The 26,393-nt window shown below is 44.9% G+C and overlaps 1 protein-coding gene across 4 annotated transcripts in view; it reads left to right on the top strand.

Annotated features, from left to right (window-relative positions):
* HMCN1 (hemicentin 1) overlaps window positions 1–26,393 on the top strand; it is a 301,360-nt gene that overhangs the window by 172,463 nt on the left and 102,504 nt on the right. For all 4 annotated transcript variants that reach the window (XR_014169289.1, XM_081914788.1, XM_081914789.1 and 1 more), the window contains 12 exons: window positions 235–386; window positions 2,777–2,900; window positions 4,368–4,543; window positions 8,530–8,626; window positions 11,123–11,245; window positions 12,426–12,587; window positions 13,897–14,178; window positions 15,100–15,267; window positions 17,252–17,365; window positions 19,071–19,157; window positions 23,210–23,401; window positions 26,112–26,285. Coding sequence is in view for 3 of the 4 variants with exons in the window: in XM_081914788.1 (XP_081770914.1) it covers window positions 235–386; window positions 2,777–2,900; window positions 4,368–4,543; window positions 8,530–8,626; window positions 11,123–11,245; window positions 12,426–12,587; window positions 13,897–14,178; window positions 15,100–15,267; window positions 17,252–17,365; window positions 19,071–19,157; window positions 23,210–23,401; window positions 26,112–26,285 (1,851 nt within the window). In the remaining variant the exon portion in view is untranslated. The remainder of the gene's footprint in view (window positions 1–234; window positions 387–2,776; window positions 2,901–4,367; window positions 4,544–8,529; window positions 8,627–11,122; window positions 11,246–12,425; window positions 12,588–13,896; window positions 14,179–15,099; window positions 15,268–17,251; window positions 17,366–19,070; window positions 19,158–23,209; window positions 23,402–26,111; window positions 26,286–26,393) is intronic.

Here is a 26,393-nt window from a genome sequence, read left to right as displayed (position 1 = left end):
GGCCAGATTAAACTGACTGGCAAGGCCAGATTAGGTCCCCAAAACGGACTTTGGATGTGCCTGTTATATACCATTCTAAGCCCAAACTTGGGGAGAGGGCGGGGAGAGAGATGGAAAAAGGCTGAGGAACCACCAAAGTTTAATCCCATTCAGAAAAGACAGACTTACGCGCATTCGAATAGATGGGGCTTTCGAACACTTAATTCTTCTTCTTCTTCCTCCTCCTCTTGTCAGTTTCACCCTCCATTTCTGGCAACAACGAAATGGTAACTGTTGTGGTTAATAATCCGGTTCGACTGGAATGTGAAGCTCGTGGGATCCCTGTTCCCATTCTGACCTGGCTGAAAGATGGTAGCCCTGTTTCTAGTTTCTCAAATGGACTCCAGGTACTTTGATGCTACTGTCGAGGGTTCCAGGACTATTTAAACTAGTTTATTTAATGTAATAGGTGGCCTGAGCTTTTCGGTGGCAGTCAAGGGGCTTCCCCAAATCCCACCCTGGAAGTGACCCTGTGATTACTGCTTAGCATGGTCTGTTTGTAGCGTTCTCCACTTTTCCGCACCTTCGTTTGCTGCGCCAAAAATGAGTGCTCTGTGGAAAGCCACATTGCAGCCGAGACAATGGGAGGTGAATGGCTCAGGACCGCAATACCTCAAAAACCGCCTCTTTCCATATGAACTTACCCAGACCCTGAGATCATCTTCTGAGGCCCTTCTTTGTATGCCTTCTCCTCAAGAGGCCGGAAGGTGGCAACACGAGAACGGGGCCTTCTCTGCAGTGGCTCCCCGTATGTGGAATGCTCTCCCTAGGGAAGTTCTCCTGGCACCTTCATTGTAACCTTTAGGCGCCAGGCAAAAACGTTCCTTTTTAACCAAGCCTTTGGTTGATCAGATTTATATCCTATACCCTCTTAAAATGTTTTTGGTGTGTTGTTTTTGGAGGGGGGCTGTTGGGTTGTTTTTATTTTTATTACATATTTTGTGGTTTTATATCTTGATTTTTTGCTGTGAACTGCCCTGAGACCCCCGGGGTTAGGGCAGAAAATAAATACAAAAAAATAATAATAATGGGAAATTGATCCATGCTTCCATGTTAGGGCTTGGTTAAAGCATGACAGAGTGTGACACATGCAAACCAGGTGCCAGCTCTCAGGGGTTGCCATTTCAGGGCGTGCTTTGACCCTAGACCTTGCACCTGGGAATCCAGACTGGAGCACCTCCTTTTAACAGGATACCCATACTCCCACGGAGGGGCAGGTAGAGATTTACAACCTCCCCTGCAGCCATGCCTAGGTTATATCTGACGCCTTACCTTCCAAAGTAGTGATGATTGCTATGAGGAAGGCGAAAACCTCCCAGGTTAGCCAATTTACCTGGCAGGGGGGGAAATTCCTCCCCCGACCAGCCAACCTGGTTCATAGCAAGGTCAGATTACCCCATGTTACCCACAAGGCTGGTAGAAGCAAGGACAATGATAGGGAGGGTGGGAGTGAGATGCAAAAAATAAATAAAAAGGGTTTGCAGTGAGCCAGGTGCCTGTTTCCCCCCCCGGGAGTAGCCCTGAGTGGAGTCCTCTGTGGACCCAGTCAGGACTGCCCCCCCAGAGTGAGCTCAACTCGAGTCCACCTGGTCCAATCTGGCAGGCAAGCTAACTCAATTTATCCAGCCGGAGGAGGAGGCCAGGAACATCTCCCTCCAGCAGGAAACGTCCCAATGCTTTGGCTTCTATGGCAGAAGGCAGGTCCTAACCGTTGTCCACTCTGCCTGCGATTGTTGGATTTTGAAGTCCAATGCCTGATTTGAAATACTCTAGTTATGACACACACACCACATAGGAGCCACAGATTTTTGTGCCATTCACTTAGTAGTGAAGGCAGAAAGGGCCATCTGTCTCACACACACTGGTGCCTGGGTCACTGTCATAATAGGTTTCCAAACACCAGGAATGGAAGGAGATTACGTTCTCGCTTGCTGCAGCCAGCTAATGTGGTTCCGTTCTTGTTATAATAACCAGGGACGCGGGTGGCGCTGTGGGTTAAACCACAGAGCCTAGGATTTGCTGATCAGAAGGTCGACAGTTCGCATCCCCGCGATGGGGTGAGCTCCCATTGCTCGGTCCCTGCTCCTGCCAACCTAGCAGTTCGAAAGCACGTCAAAGTGCAAGTAGATAAATAGGTACCACTCTGGCGGGAAGGTAAACGGCGTTTCCGTGCGCTGCTCTGGTTCGCCAGAAGCAGTTTAGTCATGCTGGCCACATGACCCGGAAGCTGTACGCCCGCTCCCTCGGCCAGTAAAGCGAGATGAGCGCCGCAACCCCAGAGTCATCCATGACTGGACCTAATGGTCAGGGGTCCCTTTACCTTTAACTATGCTTGGGGGACATGATGGCGGAGGTCACAAGGTAGATTTGGGGGAGAATTTATGACCCCGTCACACTTCATTTTTCTTTGTTCGGTGGGAAATAATGAGGAACATGAAGACACCTGATTTTGAATTGCAGTCAGGATTGTAATTCAATATGAAAATAATCAAGCCTTTTCTGGCATTTTAGAGAAATCCCTAGGTTAGTCACTAAAAAATGAATAAATTGATATTAATAAGTGCAGAGTAGTAAGACAGGAACAGATATTGTAGAGATCTGTGGAAGTATTGTAAAGATAAAACCAAACAGGATAGGAAAATTGCATAGTATGATTGATGCAACTTGATATTATGTTTGTCAATTACATGCCACGATTCATGTCACTTTTTGACAATTTTACCTCTCTTTTTTAAAGATTCTTTCTGGAGGTCGTATCCTGGCACTGACAAGCGCACAGATCAGTGACTCGGGAAGGTACACGTGTGTTGCGGTTAACGCTGCAGGGGAGAAACAGAGGGATATTGATCTCAAAGTTCACGGTGAGGACTCAACTTTCCCAAGCGTAAACCCTGGAAGAACTGCCAGGGACTGAAACAACATATCTCTTAATGAATTAGAACAGGGATGATCACTCTGGGGCCTATGGACAACACAGTGCCCTCAGACACCTCTCTTGGTGCCCACCAAAACCTTCTGCCACTCCCATTTTTTATTTTTAAAAACTAGGAGTGCTTGGCTTGTTGGGGAAGTTGCCTGGGTTTTTATGGGTTGCAGTGTTTCATTCAGATACAGTGGTGCCCACAGAACAGACATTTATAAATATATTGTGGCAATTTGTTAGCCAACCATTCATGTGAGGAGCGGAGAGGGAGGACCAAAAATATTTTTCACCCGAGATGGAGAGGTCAGAGGAAGAAATTGGGGGATGGGTGGGATTTGTCTACCTGGTCTTACGAAACGATTTTGATTACTGTTTAAAAGAAACAGCATTGTTGATCTACACCATTCTACAAAATGGAGCCACTTTAATCTTCTGTTTCTTGGTTAACTAAATATTTGTCTCTGGGGAAATGCTGCACGCTTTGAATGTACACCAGTCCTGTTGTCTCCTGTTTCCATCTTCCATTTGCTCACAGTTAAGGACACGCACGGTTAATTTCAAAAACTTGTGTTTCTGGATGAACAGTTCATGGGTGATGCCACCAATTTACAGGATAGTTCAAAAAGAGAGAGCTAGGAGTGGCACGGACACTTTCTTTCTTTAACAAAAGAATAATAACTTCACACTAAATGGTTAATGAAATTTGCCCTCAGTTGGGAGAAAGAAGCATCCAGATTTGCAATAAAGTCAAATTAATGATTAAGTAATAATAAGTAAAGTAAGTGACTGTAGCACAATCAGGGTTCTAAATCATGTGTGTAACCTCCATGAGCCAATTTGGATATTAGCTGTGTTAGATTAATCATTAGAAACACCAGTGTTTGGGAGAATTTTTGGGGGGTGGGGGAATCAAAATGGGCTACATTTAGAGGTTCTTTATGGGAGACTGAGAGTCAAGCTTTCAGAGTTCTAGCCAGTGCCAGATTTAGGTATAAGCTAAACAAGCTGTAGCTTAGGGGCCCACTCTCTTGGGGGCCCCAAAAAAATTTAAAGGAAAAAAACAACTGGATGTACACTTCCAAAATATAAGATAAAAAACAAAGAAAATAAAATGTATATACAACAACAGTGTTTCTAAATGGCTTTAGATACCTATTGGGTCTATAAATTAGCATATATTCAACACAAAAAGCAGCGACAATTTGTTGTTGACAAAGGACAGCTGGACATATAAAGGGCCCCATTACCTTCAGTAGCTTAGGGCCTCATCAAACCTAAATCCAGCCCTGGTTCTTGCCTATCCTTTGGTTCCATGACTAGGGACACCAGCTCACTGTTTGGGGAGAGAGACTAGTTTCCTTTGCTACAGCAAAAAGTGATGACATTATATCTTAACATGCTTCAGTTCCACCAAACATTATGGGAGAGGAACAGAATGTCTCTGTGGTTATGGGCGAAGATCTGGAGCTCCACTGCCAGAGCAATGCCATCCCCCCACCAACCTTAGAGTGGCTGAAGGATGGCCAGCCATTGCTGAAGAAACTGGGTCTCAGCATCACCGAAGGTGGAAGTATTTTGAAGGTAAGTTAAAAATAAAACTCCCCCCCCTCATGTCTTTCATCCTTATGACCCCTGACGCTAATGATACACAAGGCCAGTGGGCACATTTCCTTTTATTTGAGCTTGAAGCTGAGCACATGTGAAGCTAGACACAATCCATAAGTATCCCGCAGTTTCTTGAGAAAGACTGCTGCTTTCCCTCAAACCAGTTCCCGTGCAAGTTGAAAATGAAAGCTGCAGCTGAGCTGGGGTGTGTACACTAGAAACCTCTGTTGCACATGTGCAGTTGACAACATGTCCAATATGAAAATGAAAGCTGCAGCTGAGCTGGGGTGTGTACACTAGAAACCTCTGTTGCACATGTGCAGTTGACAACATGTCCAATATGAAAATGAAAGCTGCAGCTGAGCTGGGGTGTGTACACTAGAAACCTCTGTTGCACATGTGCAGTTGACAACATGGGCACAAATGATAGATTCGTTGAATAGGCATTTAGGGGGTGGGGGTTTGGGGCATGGGAAAACAAATCAGGCAGGGCTTGTTGGGTGAAGACATCCTTGCCTCTTCTCTGGTGTGTATGGCAATTGGAACATGGTGCAGAAAAATGATCTTGCTGCGTTTTAAGCAGCTAATGTATAAATAGAGTAAAGGTACCTCCAGACTGACGGGACGTGGGTGGTGCTGTGGGTTAAACCACAGAGCCTAGGACTTGCCAATCAGAAGGTCGGCGGTTTGAATCCCCACGACAGGGTGAGCTCCCGTTGCTCGGTCCCTGCTCCTGCCAACCTAGCAGTTCGAAAGCACGTCAAAGTGCAAGTAGATAAATAGGTACTGCTCCGGCAGGAAGGTAAACGGCGTTTCCGTGTGCTGCTCTGGTTTGCCAGAAGTGGCTTAGTCATGCTGGCCACATGACCCGGAAGCTGTACACCGGCTCCCTCAGCCAGTAAAGCGAGATGAGCGCTGCAACCCCAGAGTCAGTCACGACTGGACCTAATGGACTGGACCTTTACCTCCAGACTGGGTGCAGGGGGGATTTCAAGCCCACACCAGGAAATTTAGGTTTGTGCAATTAAAATGGATTAAGGCGCTCTGTCACTCTAGTGCTGATATAGCGGACCTTTCTCAGGGAACTGGCACCCTAGGTCCTGTGACTATTGAGGAGAAGCGAGACAGGCAAAAACCGCCTGTGGAATTTTGCCAACTTACTGAATTAGTTGACTTCCTGTAGAATTACTGCAGAGGTTTAGCCTCATTAGGAGATTCTGAGCTTGCACTGAATTTTACTCAAGGTCAAGATTCACTGACAACTTATAGATGCTTGAATCCCCCTTGAAGAACAAGTCTAGTCTTACTGAACAATGTTGCTTCCCTCAATATTTTTCCACCTATGTCCACGTACAGTATACGTTTCCCTTCGCTGGTTTCCCTTATTGTTTCATATCAAGTTTAATCTTCTTTTAAATCTTTAAATTTCTCCATGGTCTTGGCCACTCCTGCCTTTCTTTGTTATGCCCTCTCCCCCTTCCCCTCATTTCCTCCATTCCTCAAACACTAATCTTCTTATTAAATCTCCACTCTTGGGCTGCTTCTCATTTCCATTCCCTCTTTGTGATCTCTTCTGCGTGGTACTGTCTCCCTCTAAATATTTGGCTGCTCACCTCTTAGTCTCACTTTAATAAATTTTTAAAACCTCATATTTCATCTCTCATATTTCTCTTTGATGGCATATTTTATTTTTCAAGAAATCCTTTCCTGCTCCTAGACTGTTGTTGTCAGAGCTGGCCCTACCATTAGGGAGAGCGAGGTGGCAGCACAGGGCAGCTGATTGTGGGTGCCCTGAAAAGGCAGAAAATGGTTTGTTTAATTTATTGTGGTTGTAATTTTACAGTGGGAGAAGCACTGTAGGATTTCCTGCCTCAGATGCTGAAATAACTTGACTGGTCTTCTGCAAACAGCAGAATGCATTGGATCAGCTCTGTTTATTGTATTCTTTTAACTCTTTCCCCCTTCTTTTACTTCCTTTGCCAGCCGGCGCAGAAAATCCCCCCCTGCTTCCATCTTCCCTGTCTTTTTGTTTCATCTCTGTTTTTTAAAACTGTGTGCCTGCAGGCCCAGGGAGTTGTGCTTTCTAAATTATTTGGTACAGTGCCTAGCGCATTTCATCAGATGCTTCTACAAATAATAAGTGGTGGTGGTGGTGATGTTTTAGCTGGAGCTGAACTCTCGAAATATGCTTCTGATTTTGCTCGAATAATGTCAGGCCAAGTTCTAAGACGAGGGGGTGGCCCTCGTTTTGGCACAAGCAAACGAGGATCAAAATGGCCACGGGCAAATCACACGACTGAAGGCAGGATGTTGGCCAGGTTCAAAATCAAGCATAAATGGAAGGCAAATAAAATAGTCTGCGTGGCTACCTTATGGGTTGCTCAGAGTGGGGAGTGCACTTTGGCGCAAAGGATTTATAAGGCCTGCTGTTTGATTACAAGGTAGACGACAGGGTTCCCTTCATCCAGGGCTTAATGTACCCAGTTTACGTGAAGACCAGAGCAGGAGGTAGCTTGGTAGAGGAGGTAAAGTGCTGGAGACCGGCTGCTGGGGAGCTTAGTTTAACACTCCTGTACCTCAGTGCACTTTTGCACTTCACATATAACAGCTTGTTTAACCATGTCATTAATATAAAAATGAAACAGGTAAGGTGCCAAAATGCATCCCTGTTTGACTCCAGTAATGGTCTTAATTCTAGTGGCAAGATGGCCAGCCAGATCCACCTTTACTTGAATTGATGTGTCAGTATATAATGTTTTGATGAGAAATAATAGCCAGAGGTCTATATTTGTCTCTTCCAATTTTTGCCACAATGCATGTCTTGGGACCGTATTGAAAGCTGACTTTAGATCAATAAAAGCGACATATAATTTTTGCTTCAAATTATGGATGTATTTACGTAGCAGAAAGTTCATCACAAAGCACTGGTCCAATGTGGATTTCCCTCTTTGGAAATCTGCCTGGACTTCAGATATCACCTTATTTGTATCTGCTCATTCTTCCAGTCTCCCAAGAAGGAGCCTCTAAACTATATGAGGCTACACCTAACAAACTAATGGGTCTATAATTGGCAGGGTTTTTCTTATCACCCTTTTTATATATTGGGGATAACAGCTTGTTATAATCTTAACAACAGCCCTGTTAGGTAAGCTTAGTATTATTGTCCTGTATAAATTGGGCGCTGAGACTAAGTAGCCTAAAGTTAGTGGCTTTGTGGTAGAGGGGAGATTTAAACCAGGAACTTCATGGTTCATAGCTTAGTCTAGCGCTGGCCCTGTAATGGAGCAGGGTGATGCGGTTGCCTCAGGTGGCAGATGCTGAGGTGCAGGGAGGGGGCAGAGCTGTAAGTGCCCTGTGGCCTGACCTGTACCCCTGGCACTAGTCTGCTGCCCTCAAATGGAAGATATACTTTCACCAGTATTGGTGTACAATTCAACTACCAGTCAAATTGGCTTCTGTGTGTGCCTTGGAAGAGGATGCCATCTTGTCCATTGCCTCAGGCAGCAAAATATCCTGAGCCGGCCCTGGCTTAGTCTCCTAGCTGTTACACTGTGTCAGCTTCTAGGTTTGATTCAGGCAAAACCTGATGGCAAGTGTAATCAGGAGAATTTATTTCCAACTGATGAACCATCACCAGCTCTTACTGTAATGTAAGGGTAGAGAGAGAATACTTTTTATCTACTGAGGTAGGAAAACAACGCTTTTCAATCAGTCTTCCCACTCAGTAGTTGACCAATAATCTATAAAACCCGTGAGTAAATTTGCAAGTGAGGTTATACTATGTTTAGGGAAGCTTTTAATGTTTGGTGGACTATTGTATTTTAATATTTTGTTGGAAGCAGCCCAGAGTGGGCAGGGTATAATTAAAATTAGTATTATTTATTATTAGTATTACATTGTGATGCATTCATAACTGATTGCTGGAATATTTTGTGTGTGTGTGGTTTTTTTTAAATTGCTAGATTAAAGAAGTGCAAACTCAGGATACTGGACGTTACACTTGTGAAGCCACAAATGTGGCTGGGAAAATGGAAAAGAACTACAACGTCAATGTATGGGGTAAGAGATGCAGCTTTTACAATCACTTTCATAAAGAACGGAACTCTATTAGTGAATGAAATGGGTGTTCCTGGAAAACCTAGGTGCATACAGTCGTCCCTTGGCTCCTGAATGCCTTGGGAGTTGAATGTTCCGGCTCCCGAACAATCGAAAACTGGAAGTAAGTGTTCCGGAAGCCGAACGTCTAACGGGGCTTCCTCTGCTTCCAATTGGCTGCAGGAGCTTCCTGCAGCCAATCAGAAGCCGCACTTTGGAAGTCAAACGTTTTGGAAGTCAAACGGACTTCCGAAATGGATTCTGTTTGATTTCCAAGGTATGACATTATTAGGAAAGGGGTATGAGAAATTTGCACAATTGTACTGCAGTTCAGGAGATTTGTTTTTCTGATACAAATCTTGTATCTGTAGTTTACAATCCTGGGAATCTTACTATGTTATTTTAAAACAAGCTCATTTTGAGACCTCTTGGACACAGGGCAAACAATTGAGGAAGTGTGAGAAATTCATTTTCAAGCCTCTGATACTAGGATGGGTATGGGTAATTTTGCCAAGGATACCTTACCTAGTAACTAAAGTGGAATGGATCTGAAAACATTGGTTTGTTTTTCATTCTTCCATTTTTTGCTGAATTTCTGCATCAGTTCCTGATTTTTTAAAAAAAGAGTACGCAAAGATTTATACACATTATTGTGCACATTTCTTCTAACATATGCTTTTTGGTATGCAGTTTTCCTTGAAATATGCGTGTTTGGAAACATCTCCCCTGAGCACAGTGCACCATAGTGTGCATATTTTTGTGTGCGCTTTCCCCTAATAAATATATTTTTGTATGTTCTTTGGGCTGGAGAACTGCATCATAATATTCATAGAAGCATTGTTTCTCCAAAGATGGAGTGCAAAATTCTCACACAGATTTTTCTCACATCCCTATTTATGCTATGCAACCCCCCAGAATAAGTTAAAGCAAGCTCTGATTGCCTGAAGGTTGAAACATTACGCACTGGACTGGTGGTGGCATCTAGTGGTTGATCCCAAGTTTCACTTTTTATCTCAGTTTGGATTTTCCAGTTGCCTAGGGTTTGCCAGTGTGCCAGAACATACGGGTAGGAAAAACTTTCCCTTGTAATCTTTCATGGCAGCTATGCAAATAAATCTTTACACAAGTTGCACTGACTCTTAAGCTCTATCAACTCTGTGTCCAGGGCAGCTGTCTACCAGCTCCATCTGGTACGCAGGCTGAGACCCTACCTGCCCACAGACTGTCTTGCCATAGTGGTGTATGCTCTAGTTATCTCCTGCTTGGATTATTGCAATGCGCTGTATATGGGGCTCCCTTTGAAGGTGACCTGGAAACTACAATTAATCTAGAACGCAGCAGCTAGACTGGTGACAGGGAGTGGCCACCAAGACCATATAACACCAGTCCTGAAAGACCTACTTTGGCTCCCAGCACGTTTCCAAGCACAATTCAAAGTATTGGTGCTGACCTTTAAAGCCCTAAACGGCCTTGGCCCACTATACCTGAAGGAGCGTCTCCACCCCCATCGTTCTGCCCGGATGCTGAGGTCCAGCTCCGAGGGCTTTCTGGTGGTTCACTGTGAGGTTACAGGGAACCAGGCAGAGGGCCTTCTTGGTAGTGGCACCCATCAGATGTCAAGGAAATAAACAACTATCTGACTTTTAGAAGACATCTGAAGGCAGCCCTGTTTTGGGAATATTTTAGTGTTTGTTGTTTTATTGTGTTTTTTATATTCTATTATTATTGTCCAGCATCACTGAGAGGGCACCAAGTTAGCTACACCCCTGATCTAGATGTTCTTACAAGCTAAATGCTCTTCCTTCAAAAATGATTATACTTCCTACTTTTCATGGAAACCATAGATCTGCCTGTGAAAACCATCTGTAAGTGATGGTTTAGAAACATATTCTTTGCTTGGACGCAGGATCCAGAAGCAACGTTGGACAGCCTTTTGGTGTTGCAAATCCAGGAAATTTGTGCGTCTGATTTAGTATTGGCCCATTTCCCCAGAGCTATCTCCCTTTACAAAAGCTGGCAGAATTCAGCAGGTTGGGTTTAAGGCTTTGCTTCTGGGAGACTTAGTGGTATTACAGTACTGGTTTGAACTACGAGAGACTGAAATAAGAAGTAGAAATTGGTGCAATGCAAGGAAGGCTTTAACTGCTGCCAGCACTGAAGCTTTTAATTCTCTTTACTATTTCAAACACCGAAAGAGTTGAAGAGGTTCAAACAGAAATGTTTCGTTCCTGTTTTGTACGCTCTCAGGAATAGTTTGAACAAATGGAAGGTATTCGGCTGTGTGTCCTGTTCGCCCCATTTAGCCCGTGAGGAATTCAGTACTTGAAAGAAGGGTCTGTGTGGGTCTGACTTCGCTTCTTCTGTTGGTTCTTACAGTGGCCCAGTGTTAGGTGCCTTTTATTACTCAATAATTTTATAAGTTACAGATCACCAGCTATTTCTGACATTTCCCCACTTTAGTGCCAGCCAGTATTTATAGTTCAGACATACTTACTCGTCTGACAGTAATTGAAGGAAACCTCATCAGTATGATATGCGAGTCCAGTGGAATTCCACCCCCGGCCCTCAGCTGGAGAAAGAATGGTAAGCAACCGCTATGGGTGAGGGCTTTCCTCAGGAGCTAGCTGCTCCCTTCAACTTCTCTTTATCTCATTGGTTTGCAAAGCTTTCCCCGCAACCCTCCCCTCTTCACCTAGCCCCCTAAGTGTGCATGGTCACACCCACCCCATACATTGAAAGCATGTGGCTCCCCCAAATAGTCAAGGGGGAACTGCAGCTTTTTGAGGGTGTGGTTAATCGTAGCTCTGTAAGAGGCAAACAGGATTCTTTGAGGGAAGCCATGCTCTTTAAATGTGTTTTAAGTGCGTGGGGTGAATGTGATGAGTACGGTCTGTATAGCCAGCAGCAGTTGCTACAGATTTGAACATTTGCTTCTAAAGCCTCATTTGCTTTCAAATCAAATTGTTCTTTCTTTGTTTAAGCTGAGTTAGGCTGAGGCATGGAATCCTTGGACCCATTAATGTAATGGAAGCAGCCCTTAACTTTTCTCTTTCTTCCTTTGACTGCTTTCCTCCTCCAGTACTAGTAGGACAGGAGGCAAGCTTGATACAGTACAACACTGCTGACTTCTAACCCATCATTCTTCCTACTTGACCTCTGACCATGAGGACCAGTTTTTATGGAGGCAAAATTTCAAGACTGTAGACCTAAATCCACAGTGAAATGGAGGTGAATGATACCACTTAGGGCCTCCAGCTGTCTTGGAACGACAACTCCCATCATCCCTAGCTAACAGGACCAGTGGTCAGGGATGATGGGAATTGTTGTCCCAAAGCAGCTGGAGGCAGTGGCGTAGTGTGGGTTGTCAGCACCCGGGGCAAGGCAAGTAATTTGTGCCCCCAACCCGTGGATTTGCGCTCCCTAACCCGTGGATTTGCGCCCCCTAACCCTAACCCCCAGATGTTGCGCCCGGTGCGGCCGGCCCACCCTGCACCCCCCAGGCTACGCCACTGGCTGGAGGGCCAAGTTTGGCCATCACTGACTTAGGCAGAACGCATGTTGATTTCTATAAACATAGTGACACCTGTGCCCAGCACTCATTGGCTATATGGGAGTAGGGTTCAACGTTTGTGACCATGTTAGATTATGGCTGACCTAGCCCAGCAGGAAATATGACTGGAATAGAATCTGTGTCAAAGAACCCTGAACCATCTGCCTCATCCTGTGCTCCATATTTTTATCTGAAATGATGTTTCTCTTGTAGGTTCTCCACTCCTGGCCGACCCTACAGGTAGGGTCAGAGTGTTATCTGGAGGAAGGCAGTTGCAAATTTCCATTGCTGAGAAATCAGACGCCGCTTCCTATGCGTGTATGGCTTCAAATGTTGCTGGAATAGCAAAGAAGGAATATAACTTGGTGGTATATGGTAGGTCAACATGTCAAATTGCTTGTGGCCGTTCATTGGTTTGGAAGTGATTACCGTTGATGAGTAAAGCAGGGCTTGCAATCAAAGAACAAGAATGGAACAGGCGATTATCTAGTTCAACCCTCTGTTCTGCAGCAAGACCACAAAGTGGTCTCTGGAGTCGCCACTTGTAAATATCAGTTTACCTTATCCACATTAGATTAATAAGAAGCCTTGGTGGTTTTGCCAAAACCTTGGGGCCAAGCTAAACATACTGTGGGAGTTCCATGATTGGATCTCCCACCGTCTTTCGTCTCTTGCAGAAACGGCAGCAGAGGGGGTTTGGTTTGGGCTTGCAGGGGGAGAGTTTTTACTCTTGGCTCCAGTACTGCAGCAATGATTGGTTCTGAGCTGTGATTAGCTGTGGGATCAGTAGTGGAGAGGGGGTTGTGGGGGCGGCACTGACCTGACCTCCCAGCACCAGAGTCGCTACTGCTTACTGGGACACAATGCAGGTGGTGCTGTGGTCTAAACCACTGAACCTCTTGGGTTTGCCAATTGGAATGTTGGCAGTTTGAATCCCCACAACGGAGTGAGTTCCTGCTGCTCTGTCCCAGCTCCTGCCAACCTAGCAGTTTGAAAGCACACCAGTGCAAGTAGATCAATAGGTACTGCTGTGGCGGGAAGGTAAATGGCGTTTCCGTGCGCTCTGGTTTCCCTTGCGCCAGAAGCGGTTTAGTCCTGCTGGCCACATGACCTGGAAAGCTGTCTGCGGACAAACGGCGGCTCCCTCGGCCTGAAAGCAAGATGAGCGCTGCGACCCCATAGTCGCCTTTGACTGGACTTAACCATCCAGGGGTCCTTTGCCTTTTACCTTTTACTGGGAGGGGCAAGGCAATGAAGAGATCCACCTTGTGCAATTAATTTGGCAGGTGCATTGGCTCCACCTATGCATTTGAATTAGTTCTGACCTCCGCAGTGCCCTGACCCTCCGATTCTCTCCCTCCCAGGGAACACTACCACCCCAGCTTACAATCTCATCCTGCCACCCACCGCTGCATGGGGTGGAGGCACAATATGAGTACATGTGAGCACATCGTGCAGTTAATAGTAGCCTGGAGGGTATGATTGGCATGGGGTAAAGGCTTAAGCTCTTCCTTTCACTATGCAATGCCCCTACACAGGAATTCCACCCCCTGCCCTCTCTGCATTCTGCAAAAGAAAACAAGGCATTGGGCGGTTACAGATTTTCTGCATTGCATTTAGTTTTATTCTCGGAAGCTGAACTCTTTCTGCTAAGTCTGGAATGTTGTTTTGTTTCTCCGAATAGTTCGTCCAACTATATTGGGCAGCGAAAGCCAGCAGTCGGATGTAACTGTGACTCGAGGGAATGATATTTCATTAGAATGCAAGGCAGAAGGTATTCCGGTGCCAGCTGTCACCTGGATGAAAGATGGCCGTCCGTTGGTCAGTGGGAGAGGAGTGGAAATACTGAACGAAGGACATCGTCTGTGGCTTAAAAACTCTCAGGTGTCAGACACTGGCCGCTATGTGTGCATTGCTGTGAATGTAGCAGGACTGACTGACAAGAAATATGACTTAAGCATTCACGGTGAGCAAGGGAAATGTGTGCAACAGAAGAGATGCATGTTTGGGGCCAAATCAACAATTCCACTCTGTTTTACAGTGCTGGCCCAACATTGTACAGTGGAACCTTGGTTCTCAAACCTTTCTGTTGACGAACATTTCGGAACCCGAATGCCGAATACCTGGAAATAAATGCTTCCATTTTGGAACGTGCCTTGGAAGTCGAACGGCTTCCGCTGCATGTTTTTCAATTTTCTCAATTGAATTTGTTGGCAGCCCTTTGTGTCTCAGTTTTCGAATGTTTCGGAAGTCAAACGGTCTTCTGGAACGGATTACATTTGAAAACCGAGGTTCCACTGTACTGTAAATGAAGTGATAATTCCCCGATCTTGAAGATTTCCCCCCAAGTGCTCCTCATACTGGCCCCCTGCTAAAAGTATGAGCTCCTCACATTCTCTCTTCCTTAGCCATAAAACGGGAGGTCCATGTTGTTCTCCTTCCAATGTTACAATGAAATTGTGTTGAGAGGAAATGAGTTGGGTGATGTGTGCTTCCTTTCCCCTCACTTCTGGGTCTCTTTCAAAGGGGAAGTGTGCATTTTCCCACTAAGAGATGTGTGTTGTGTTCTCATACAAGGAAGACATGTTTCTCCCTGTCCCCCTTCCAGCTATCCTTATGTCAAGAGAGACAAGAAAGTTCCTTTTCCCTGAGAAAGAAGGGAAACTGCTGTGAGCTCATCCAAGTCCCCAGCTTGGGGGCATGCATATTATAAGCATATTGCCCCACTGGCGACATTTCTAAGCACTAGCTGCCAAAAGCATTCTGTTAACCTATTCTTCATTTGTGGGTTATTTTATGGCACAGACAGCTTTGGCTGTCCATTATCGAATTATGTTTTCTTATGTGCCTTGCTTCTGTGGTTTTTTTGTGTGTGGTTTTTTTGCAGTCCCTCCAAGCATTGCAGGTGACCTGACTGTGCCTGAAAACATCAGCGTAGTCGAGAAAAATCCTGTCACGCTGATTTGTGAAGCTTCGGGAATTCCCCACCCATCAATAACATGGCTGAAGTACGGGCAGCCTGTCTCATTGAGTAGCTCTGTAAGAATCCTGTCAGGTAAGCAGGGGTTACTGAAGTGGAAGAAGTTACATTTTTAAAAAAAAAAAAGATAAAATGAGCACCTTGTGCAGCAGTAAAGGTAAAGGCACCCCTGCCCGTACGGGCCAGTCTTGACAGACTCTGGGGTTGTGCGCCCATCTCACTTAAGAGGCCAGGGGCCAGCGCTGTCCGGAGACACTTCCGGGTCACGTGGCCAGCGTGCCATCGCTGCTCTGGCGAGCCAGAGCCGCACACGGAAACGCCGTTTACCTTCCCGCTGGTAAGCGGTCCCTATTTATCTACTTGCACCCGGAGGTGCTTTCGAACTGCTAGGTTGGCAGGCGCTGGGACCGAGCAGCGGGAGCGCACCCCGCCGCAGGGATTCGAACTGCCGACCTTTCGATCGGCAAGTCCTAGGCGCTGAGGCTTTAACCCACAGCGCCACCTGCGTCCCATAGGGGTTTCACCGTCCGGGCGCTCGGCCCAGCCCGAGGCCCCGCCGGCGGGGAGCCTCGCGACCGCGGGGCACGGGGGGCTAAGGCGGAGCCCCCGCTTCCCCGGCCTCGTCCCCTGCACGACGAGGCCGCTCGAGTCTTTGAACCGCCGCCCCGGAGGGCGCCAGGTACCCGTGTGCAGCAGAGTTAGGGTCAAATTAAGTAGAAGCCTGTGGAAAGAATACATGAAATATGAGCTAGTTTACAACACCAGCAGTAATACATAGCAATACTTTTCCTGGATTATACCGTGTCTGATTAGAGGTGGGATAATGAGGCAGCGGGGACACGGGTGGCTCTGTGGTCTAAACCACTGAGCCTCGGGCTTGCTGATCGGAAGGTCGGTGGTTCGAATCCCTGCAACAGGGTGAGCTCCCGTTGCTCTGTCCCAGCTCCTGCCAACTTAGCAGTTCAAAAGCACATCAAAGTGCAAGTAGATGAACAGGTACCGCTCTGGCGGGGAAGGTAAACGGCGTTTCCGTGCGCTTCTCTGGTTTCGCCAGAAGCGGCTTAGTCATGCTAGCTACATGACCCAGAAAAACTGTCTGCGGACAAACGTCGGCTCCCTCGGCCAGTAAAGCGAGATGAGCGCCACAACCCCAGAGTCGTTCGCAACTGGACTTGACTGTCAGGGGTCCTTTACCTTTACCTTTTTTAATGAGGCAGCAGGAGAATCCTCGATATTCAGAACTTACCTCTTTCTCAGCAACTCATGGAGGAAGTGTTATTGAGGGAGAAATCTATTCTGTTCACATTTTAATGCGCAGAAATGTTAAGGTATTGTTGTAAGAAAAACTGCTCCTCTTTTCTTCATGGGGTATCCAGGAGCCCGTATAGAGTCCGTAAGTGGTTTCCCTATTGGTAGGAAGAAACAACAGAGGCCAACCAGAGAATATTGAGAATCGAAGTGGCTAGTAAGCTTGATCTTTATTATTAAAGATCAGGAGGGAGGAGGTAGGAGAACCCTGAACAATGATGCGCAAGCCCTTATATAGACTCTTGAAATTGTCCACCTTGTAACCCAAGACCACCCCCGAAAACATCATACGTACATCACAGAAGGAGGTGGTCTACAGCAGAAATCCTGCCTGCCAGAATACCTGATAATGGTCGCTGGTTGCATTACCTGGGCCATTCTTTTGTGATGGTTAATACTTTAGTTCCTGAATCCAGCTCATAGGCTCACCCTATTCATACACAAATACGTCCTTAAGGCAGGATTTGTAAGCAAAAAGATAACGGGAAGGCTTTCTCCATTTGCCTCACTTACTGCAGAGGAATATTTGAGGTCATTGGGAGAGTCAAAATGGCTTCAGGATTGCTCTCCCATACATTTTCAGACGCTTAGTTCATATATTTAGATATGTGTGCATTTATGAATATTCCATATTTGAGGCCTTAAAATTCTTATGACAGGGTCCTGGGACCAATATGGGCACTATATATTGTCAGGCTACATTTGACAGTCAGTTTTCATTATGACATGCGAATGTATGACTCCTCTTCAGGTGGCAGGATGTTGCGCTTGATGCAGGTGAATATGAAGGATGCCGGTCGCTACACCTGTGTGGTGACTAACGTTGCAGGAGAGGAGAGGAAGAACTATGAACTCTCTGTTTTAGGTGAGTATGCGACAGATGTCAGGAGGGTTAAATAACTTTTGGGTTTTCGCTCCTGATATTTATGAATAGTTCCATGGCTTTAAAATCTAGCCAACTGAAAATCTGGTGTTTTTAAGAGGTTAAGAAGTTAAGAGATCAAGAGTACCAAAAATGTAACAATAACTGGAGTAATTTTTAAAAATAACTGAAAGATTACTGTGGCTATTTAAAATTTTGGACTGGGTAGAATGACTCTTCTAAAGATAACTAGTAGAAACAGTGGAAATGATGGTAAATAGAAGATTGGACACAATTGGAAAGGCATACAACATAGAATTCTATGGACCCAAGTAAGAGGTGGAGGGGAAATTCAGTGCAAACAGAGTAACACCATAAGTAGTAGTTAAGTAACATAATTTTTATTTTATTTTTTATTCATGCATACATGTTCAATAACAGAATGTTAAGAGATTTCACTTGTTTATTATGAATGTTGATATGTAAGAAAAAGATATCTGTGAATCAATTTAAAAACCAATAAATATGTTTAATCGGGGAAAAATTGGTGTTTGCATCTAGCAACACTTGGGGGTGGGGGAGAATCTGGCAGGCGGGAAGTCCGCTCAATGTGCACAGAGATGCCACCGCTCAGAGCGCCTTTGAAGGAATTGTGAGAAATGTGAAAGCATATTCTCGCTTCCTGCAAATTCTAAAAGCTTGTAAAAACCAAACACCACCTTTGAAATGCCAGCTCTTCAACAAAAACTGTTTGACACCCAAAAAAACTGCATCCCATTCAAGCTAGCATCATCCAGGCACCTTGGGCTAATGTAAAATGAAGTGATATTTTTATAGCCTTTTTCTTCTTTGCCAAACTTTTATTAGGCATTACAAGTATAGGCCATCATAAAACATCCGTATATAAAAATGTAAAATATATACAAATAAACAGCCATGTAAAATATATAATAATGAGGATTTTCATTGGGGTTTCTTCCCGCTAAATAGTGCCATTCACCACTCTGAGAGGGACTACTGACAGAAACTTTTTTGAAAAATAATGACATCGCTATAGGCTTGTCAACACTTAATCATCATCATCATTTTATTTGTCTGTCGCCTTTCCATAGTTAAAACAATGCTTAAGGCGGCTTACATGATTTACATAATTACCAACATAAAAAAAGTCATAAGCAATAAATAAAACACATCAAAAAAGTGCACAACCAAATGGAAAACAATTTCTGCTTGTCCCTGGGTGGTTTTTCCTTTGCCCCTCTGCTTTTCCTCAGAAAACCCATTCTTCAGCACTAAATCAAAGCAAATGCCAATCTGGAGAAAACCTGATTGACATTTACTCTGATTCAGGGTGAAAGATTGGGTTTTCCTGGGAGGAAGGGGTGGGGTAAACAGGAGTGTGGATGAGCCTGGTGACTTTTATCACATCCAAATGACCTGAGAAGATAATAGATGAATGCACATATCACAAATAATGGCGGCTCTCTTTATTTCCCTTGAAAGTCTCAGGAAAAAACCCTGCTCCTAACATAAATGAGTGTATTTAAGGTTTCATCATATACTTGACAAGGTGCAACATTTCTCACCTCTCCGCATGTTTTGAGAATATGGTTGCTGACAATGGAGCAGCATTTATGGTTTCTAATGTGAGCTAACTAGATGTCCTCATGCATATGCCTTTCTCGGTTTGTTTTTAACCATGTAAAAGTTCCTCCGGGCATTGTGGGAGAAAACAACCTGGAAGATGTGAAAGTGAAAGAGAGGCAGAGCCTCATGCTGACCTGTGAAGTAACAGGTAAGGCAAGGTTTACCTTAATTACAGGTGACTTGGTCATTTGTTGGGGCCAGATTAGATGTGATGTGGACAGCCAATTCCTGCCTCTGTGTCTGCCCTGTTCATATAGAAAGGTCATGTATGTGTGTCTACTTTTTGCACCAACACAAGACAGGAGAACTCACCTCTCCTGTTCTGTAGCTTTACCTCTCTGTTCAGCCTCTTTTCTCCCAGGCTGGTTCCAGTATTTGGACGTGAGCCAAGCCGGGGGGAAAGTGAATGAAGTAAGTCAATTTGGAAAGTTGAGGTCTTTCTCTGTTCAGCTGCCGTCCCTTCCAACCTTCCAATTTATCCATTGAACAGGTGAACAAAGGCAGCCTCCTGTTATGTCCACTTTTGACCCTTATGTTATGTGTAGCAGAGCTGCAGGATCTTCTATGAGCTTGGTTTTTAATTTATTTTTTGATTAGGAGACCTTGCTAATCTCAAATGTCTCTTCTCTCACACGTGCGAACACACCCACGTGCCAGCTTGATTGGGGCATGGGGCAGAACAACTTGAAGGAGGAATTGGCTACTGGGGACAAAAGATAAGGAGGCAATGCTTGTGTTCCATGTTGCTTTCACCACTAGTTAGAAGGTGGAGTCAGATTAATAGGGTCCACTGTGGATTTATAAAGGAGACTAAGCAAAATGTTGAGTGGGAATGATTTTTCCCTTGGGCCATTTGTTCCCGAACAATATGCCCCAAACTAACAGACAGACAGATATCAGTCACTCTGTTCTAAAGGGCCATCGATAGGTTAGATTCAAAGTGTGAAGGAAACAAGCAAGAAAAGATTGTGCTTTATATTTCTTCTATGCCGGTCATAATAGTCAATTGCAGGCAAAATACTGACTCTTGCATACCATGGTTTGCAAATGGGGAAGAAGATTCAGGAATTCACACTCCTAGAATTGTAGTGCTTGAAGGACCATGAAGGTCATCAAGTCCAGGAATCTTTTTGCCCAGCATGGGACTTGAGCCCACAACCTTTAGATTAAGAGTCTCCTGCTGTGTTGACTGAGCTATCCTTCCTCTCCAGTGCGGTGTAGTGGTTAAGAGCGGTGGACCCGTAATCTGGGGAACCAGGTTTGCATCTCCGCTCCTCCGCATGCAGCTGCTGGGTGACCTTGGGCTAGTCACACTTCTCTGAAGTCTCACAGCCCCACTCACCTCACAGAGTGTTTGTTGTGGGGGAGGAAGGGAAAGGAGAATGTTAGCCGCTTTGAGACTCCTTCTGGTAGTGATAAAGCGGGATATCAAATCCAAACTCCTTCTCCTCCACCTCTTCCTCCTCCTCCTCCTCCTCCTCCTCCTCCTCCTCCTCCTCCTCCTCCTCTTCTTCTTCTTCTCCTTCTTCTCCTGAATGATCCCCTCCCTTCATTGTTTAACTTGATAATTTAATATCATTTAATATAGGGGCAGAGAATTGCTTTCAGTCTGAGGGACAGCTTCAAACGTGGTCAACCTTTCAGAGGTCATATTCCAGTAGGGGGCAGGGAAAAAAACCCAAACTCATTGAAGAATATACATGGCCTCCAACCATCTATTCCATACACAAACAAACACACAAGTTCTAGACAAACCAACACTATGATCAAAGACCAAAGACTTAAGTTTCCCCTCTTGTATGAAAGAGGGGTTCATCTTTCCTTCTGCACTGTTACTGAGATTGGAGCTGGCAGATGAAGAGGGAACTGGGAGCAGGAACATGGCTTTCGAATGCTGCAAGCCGAAGGCATTTCAGGTCATTAGCAGCGTCCTTAGAAACAGCAACTTCCCGCTGCTTCCTAGACTGTGCCAAATTTGAATGCGATTCAACATTTTATGGCATAAGTTTCCTTAGTTAAGCGAGGGAGTGATTCTTAAGCCATGGCTTGCGTAACTGCGCTGGACAAAGCCATGGAAAGTTCAGCTTTGCACAAAAGGGGCCCAAATGGGCTACGGTAATTGGGATTGATATTGGATGATATCACACTGGGGACGGGTTGGCAAAATGGAATCACGGGTCAAATGGGGAGGCCTGGCAGCACTGCAGGTTTTATGTTGCATGTTCTCTGTCAGTTGTTGTTGTTGTTGTTGTTTAGTCGTTCAATCATGTCCGACTCTTTGTGACCCCCTGGACCAGAGCACGCCAGGCACTCCTGTCTTCCACTGCCTCCTGCAGTTTGGCCAAACCCATTTTAGTAGCATCGAGAACACTGTCCAACCATCTCGTCCTCTGTCATCCCCTTCTCCTTGTACCCTCCATCTTTCCCAACATCAGCGTCTTTTCCAGGGAGTCTTCTCTTCTCATGAGGTGGCCAAAGTATTGGAGCCTCAGCTTCAGGATCTGTCCTTCCAGTGAGCACTCAGGGCTGATTTCCTTCAGAATGGATAGGTTTGATCTTCTTGCAGTCCATGGGACTCTCAAGAGTCTCCTCCAGCACCATAATTCAAAAGCATCAATTCTTCGGCGATCAGCCTTCTTTATGGTCCAGCTCTCACTTCCATACATCACTACTGGGAAAACCATGGCTTTAACTATACGGACCTTTGTTGGCAAGGTGATGTCTCTGCTTTTTAAGATGCTGTCTAGGTTTGTCGCTGTTAGTAATCAAGGTTAATGCTGGCACAGTTTCCTCTTGACAAAGTCTCCCAAGGCTGTTTCATTCTCTGGTTACAAGGGCAGCCCTGGTTGACATTAACCTTGGTTTAGCATTGATGCACATATAATGTTGGGCCATGGTTAAGACAGATAAAGAGAACAAGAGAGCAGTTGCAATGAAGATGGAAGGAAGGAATGGAAGGGAGCTTGGTTCCAGGATTGCAAAGCATGGTCTAAAGGCAACCAGTGTTATGTCTGCACCAAACCGTTGCCAAGATGTATTTTGTAAATACAGCCCACTGTGATTTTTCTCCACCACAGAATTACTGTATACTTTTACTTTGTGGTAAGGAAATGTGTTGCGTATACAGAGGCAAACCTGGCAGTACGAAGGTGGGATAGTGGCCAACACAATATGAAGTAACAGGTGTAAAATAATTCTGCCCTTAAGACAAATGGTTATCGCGTTTGCTTTGCAAATGTGCACAGAAAATGTATATCATCTTAGACCAAATTCAAACTGGTGATTAAAAAAACAACTATTGAATTTCACAGAGCTGTTCTGAAGTTCTCTACTAATGGAATATAAGGTTGTATTCAGTTCTTGTCCCACTCAGAGTAGACCCATTAAAATTAATGAACATAACTAATTTAGATCCATTAATTTCAATTGCTCAGCTCTGAGTAACACTTAGTTGGAGTCAATCCATGACTTTTTTTGCATTTGATGTTGGGCTCTCATCTAACTGCCTCTGCAGAGATGTACATAATAGCTCTCTGAAGAAGTGTTCTGTGATTTTTTAAAATAAATATCCTTGCCTACAAACAAAAAATAGTCTGTACCTGTCAGGGAACTGACATCAGAGCGAGAGGCGGAGGCAGGGCTCCAGAGCGATGCCGGAGAGGGGACCAGCAGGGGGGAAGGAATTCAGTGCAACACCAGTAGAGAAGGGAGGGAGATGGAGGAATTGGAGACTGGTCTCCAAGACCCTGCATCAGAGACTAGTGGAGAGAGCGCTGGCACACCCCTGCCTTCCCCTTACTTGCGCAGACGAGTTCCGCGCAGGGAAAATAGGAGGAGACTTGGGGTCAAACAGCTCTTATGCTGGAAAAGCTTCAAGAAACGCCCACTGACAGATTTTGCAAGCGACTGACCGGCCACGGAGTGTGGGCTGTCAGCCGAGGCATGGTGAACCAGGCAATCGGACACAACTAGCAGGCAACTTACGCAAAAGTAACCCCTTACAACCATTACAGTACCTGTATGCATTATACCTATACTGTTCCTCAAATCTATATCTATATCTATATATCTATATCTTTTTCTGATATATAGTTTTCACTTTATATTTTAATTTTAAAGTTTCCTGAACAATGAAGTGTTAGAAGTCATTAACAGTTAGAAATATATGTTGCTGTTTTTTTGTTTATTTGTTTTTAAAAGGGAACCCTATCCCAGAGATCACATGGTTAAAAGATGGCCAACCTTTCCTAGAGGATGACAGCCATCAGTTAATATCCAACGGGCGCTTTCTTCAAGTTACAAATACACAAGTATCCGACACGGGGAGATACACCTGCACTGCATCTAATACAGCTGGAGACAAGAGCAAAACCTTCAGTGTTAATGTACTTGGTAAGATTTCTGTGTGTTTTCCTTAGAAGAAGGCAGATCTGTTTCGACGGAATATGTCAGTAAAATATTTTGCATGCAGTTTCCCCTAACGTGTTGCACAACACAATGCCGTTCTTAGTGATATATCCACTTTTATACACACCTTTCTGTTATATGCATTTTTTGTATACACTGGTCAGAAAACTGAACTGCAAAATTTGGAGAAATCTGAAGCTTGAAGGATGGCTGCATTTTGGTTCACATATTGGACTCTTCCATACTTCTTCTTGTCCTGTGCCTAGAAAGCACAAGTCCGAGAAGTTTTGCCCTTGCCCCTCCACTTTCCCCTGGGACCCCAGCTCTTTAGCACTAAATCAACCCAATTGCTGTTTTTTTGGTTTTCTGATTCAGTGCTAATGAACAGGTTTCCCCGGGGGGGGGGGGAGTAGCCGGGCAATGGAGGTGTGTCTAAACATATTGTTTCAGAATGTGTGAATGTGTCTGAACCAAATTTCTTTCCCATCACAACATATAGCAATAAAATTGTGAATGCATTTATATAACAGAGGAAATTATTATTATTATTATTATTATTATTATTATTATTATTATTATTATTATTATTATTATTATATGCCCCACCCACTCTGGGTGGCTCCCAACAGAATTAATGATGATGATGATGATGATGCGATAAAACATCAGACATTAAAAGCATCCCTGAACAGGGCTGCCTTCAGATGTCTTCTAAAAGTCAAATAGTTGTTTATTTCCTTGACATCTGAAGGGAGGGTATTCCACCAGGTGGGTGCCGCTACCGAGAAGACCCTGTGCCTGGTTCCCTGTAACCTCAACTTACCGCAGTGAGGGAACCGCCAGAAGGCCCTCAGAGCTGGACCTCAGCGTCCGGGCAGAACGATGGGGGTGGAGACGCTCCTTCAGGTATACTGGGCTGAGGCCATTTAAGGCTTTAAAGGTCAGCACCAACACTTTGAATTGTGCTCGGAAACATACTGGGAGCCAATGTAGGTCTTTCAGGACCAGTGCGAATTAAAAAAAACGCAACCGAAATTATTAGAGAAATGTGAGGAACCGAATTTAAGATTGGAAAAATGAGGAAAATGAGAGAATGAAAATGGCGGGTCCATCCATCCCTAGCTACATGCAAAGCTGCTCACCAGGCTTTTAGTGCTTGGTTTAAATATAAATAGTTCTTGTCCCAGGAATCTTTGGAAATTGGTGGTGGTGGTGAGGATTTTGTTACAGATCCTTGTGCTTCCTACAAAAGTACGACTCTCATAATTTCTTGGTAGTTGGGTTGTTACCCTAGGGGTGTGCCCAGATGCACCCTAATGTTTCAAAAATGGGATTGTTGTGAGGGAAGCAGCGGTTGGGGAGAGAAACAGTGGAAGCGAGAAGCAGACACAAGAGATGCAGGCAGAATAAAAAGGCTGGAATGCCTGTACCTGCATCTGTCTCATAGTTCTGTTTCCACCCAGGCTCCACTCTCCACCTTTTGCTCACACCTGGTGAGCGGTATCTCATTCTCCAGGACAGGAAGATGCAGAAACCTTAATGTGTTTTGGTCAATTCGGGTTAGCTCATTATCTGGTTAAATACAATGATCATGAAAATTGACTGTATCTTGTTATAAACCTGGTTATCACAACAGCAAGAAAATAATAATGGTATTTTGTGCCTCATTTTTTAAAGTATTTTCAAGGTGAAGTTTAGATGTTAATTTAAAAAAAAAAACATAGTTTAGTTAAGTTTTAATTTGTTTGATGATAAAAATAAATCCCTTTATAGCAGAGTATGTATTCAATCAAAAGGGATGCAGGTGGTGCTGTGGGTTAAAGCCTCAGCGCCTAGGACTTGCTGATCGAAAGGTCGGCGGTTCGAATCCCTGCGGCGGGGTGCGCTCCCGCTGCTCGGTCCCAGCGCCTGCCAACCTAGCAGTTCGAAAGCACTTCCGGGTGCAAGTAGATAAATAGGGACCGTTTACCAGCGGGAAGGTAAACGGCGTTTCCGTGTGCGGCTCTGGCTCGCCAGATGCAGCTTTGTCACGCTGGCCACGTGACCCGGAAGTGTCTCTGGACAGCACTGGCCCCTGGCCTCTTAAGTGAGATGGGCGCACAACCCCAGAGTCTGTCAAGACTGGCCCGTACGGGCAGGGGTACCTTTACCTTTTATGTATTCAATCGTTGCTCGGTCCCTGCTCCTGCAAACCTAGTAGTTCAAAAGCATGTCAAAGTGCAAGTAGATAAATAGGTACCACTCCTGCGGGAAGGTAAACAGCGTTTCCATGCACTGCTCTGGTTCGCCAGAAGCTTCTAAGTCATGCTGACCACATGACTGTACACCGGCTCCCTTGGTCAATAAAGCGAGATGAGCGCCGCAACCCCAGAGTCGGCCACGACTAGACCTAATGGTCAGGGGTCCCTTTACCCTTTATGTATTCAATAAATGTGTGTCTGTAAAATAAAAGTAAAAAAATCCCTAGGTGCACACCCTAATGAAATTTGATGTATATTCCTATGGATGTAACTAGATATGCCCTTCGATTTAGTAGCAGATATACCAGATGTTTTCTGCTGGGGCGAATATACCCACTTCCTTACCATCACATCAAAGGTTCAAATGTGGTCACTGTGTTGAATATGCAGCTGGAATCCACAGGAACCGGTCACTCTACTTTTCTTTTACACATCTCCTCCTGGTTCTTGTTCAGTGTCTCCATCTATTGTGGGTGCGGATAATGACGGGGGCACCGAAGAAGTCACAGTTATTTTGAATAACCCCACGTCACTGGTTTGCGAGGCTTATTCCTATCCCCCGGCTACAATCACCTGGCTAAAAGATGGAGCTCCCATAGAATCAAATAGGAATATCAGGATTTTGCCAGGTAATACATTTTTGTTTCTTTATATTATTTGGATTCCAGTTTTTGTCACTGTATTACTCAGAGAAGTCTAGGTGGGGCAGAAAGTGTTGCACAAGTTTTACTCAATTC

This window comes from Podarcis melisellensis (genome assembly GCF_964234715.1).
Source record: "Podarcis melisellensis genome assembly, chromosome: 6".
Lineage (NCBI taxonomy): Eukaryota > Metazoa > Chordata > Lepidosauria > Squamata > Lacertidae > Podarcis > Podarcis melisellensis.
The sequence above is the reverse complement of the archived record's forward strand: the minus strand, read 5'-3'. Positions and strand labels throughout refer to the sequence as shown.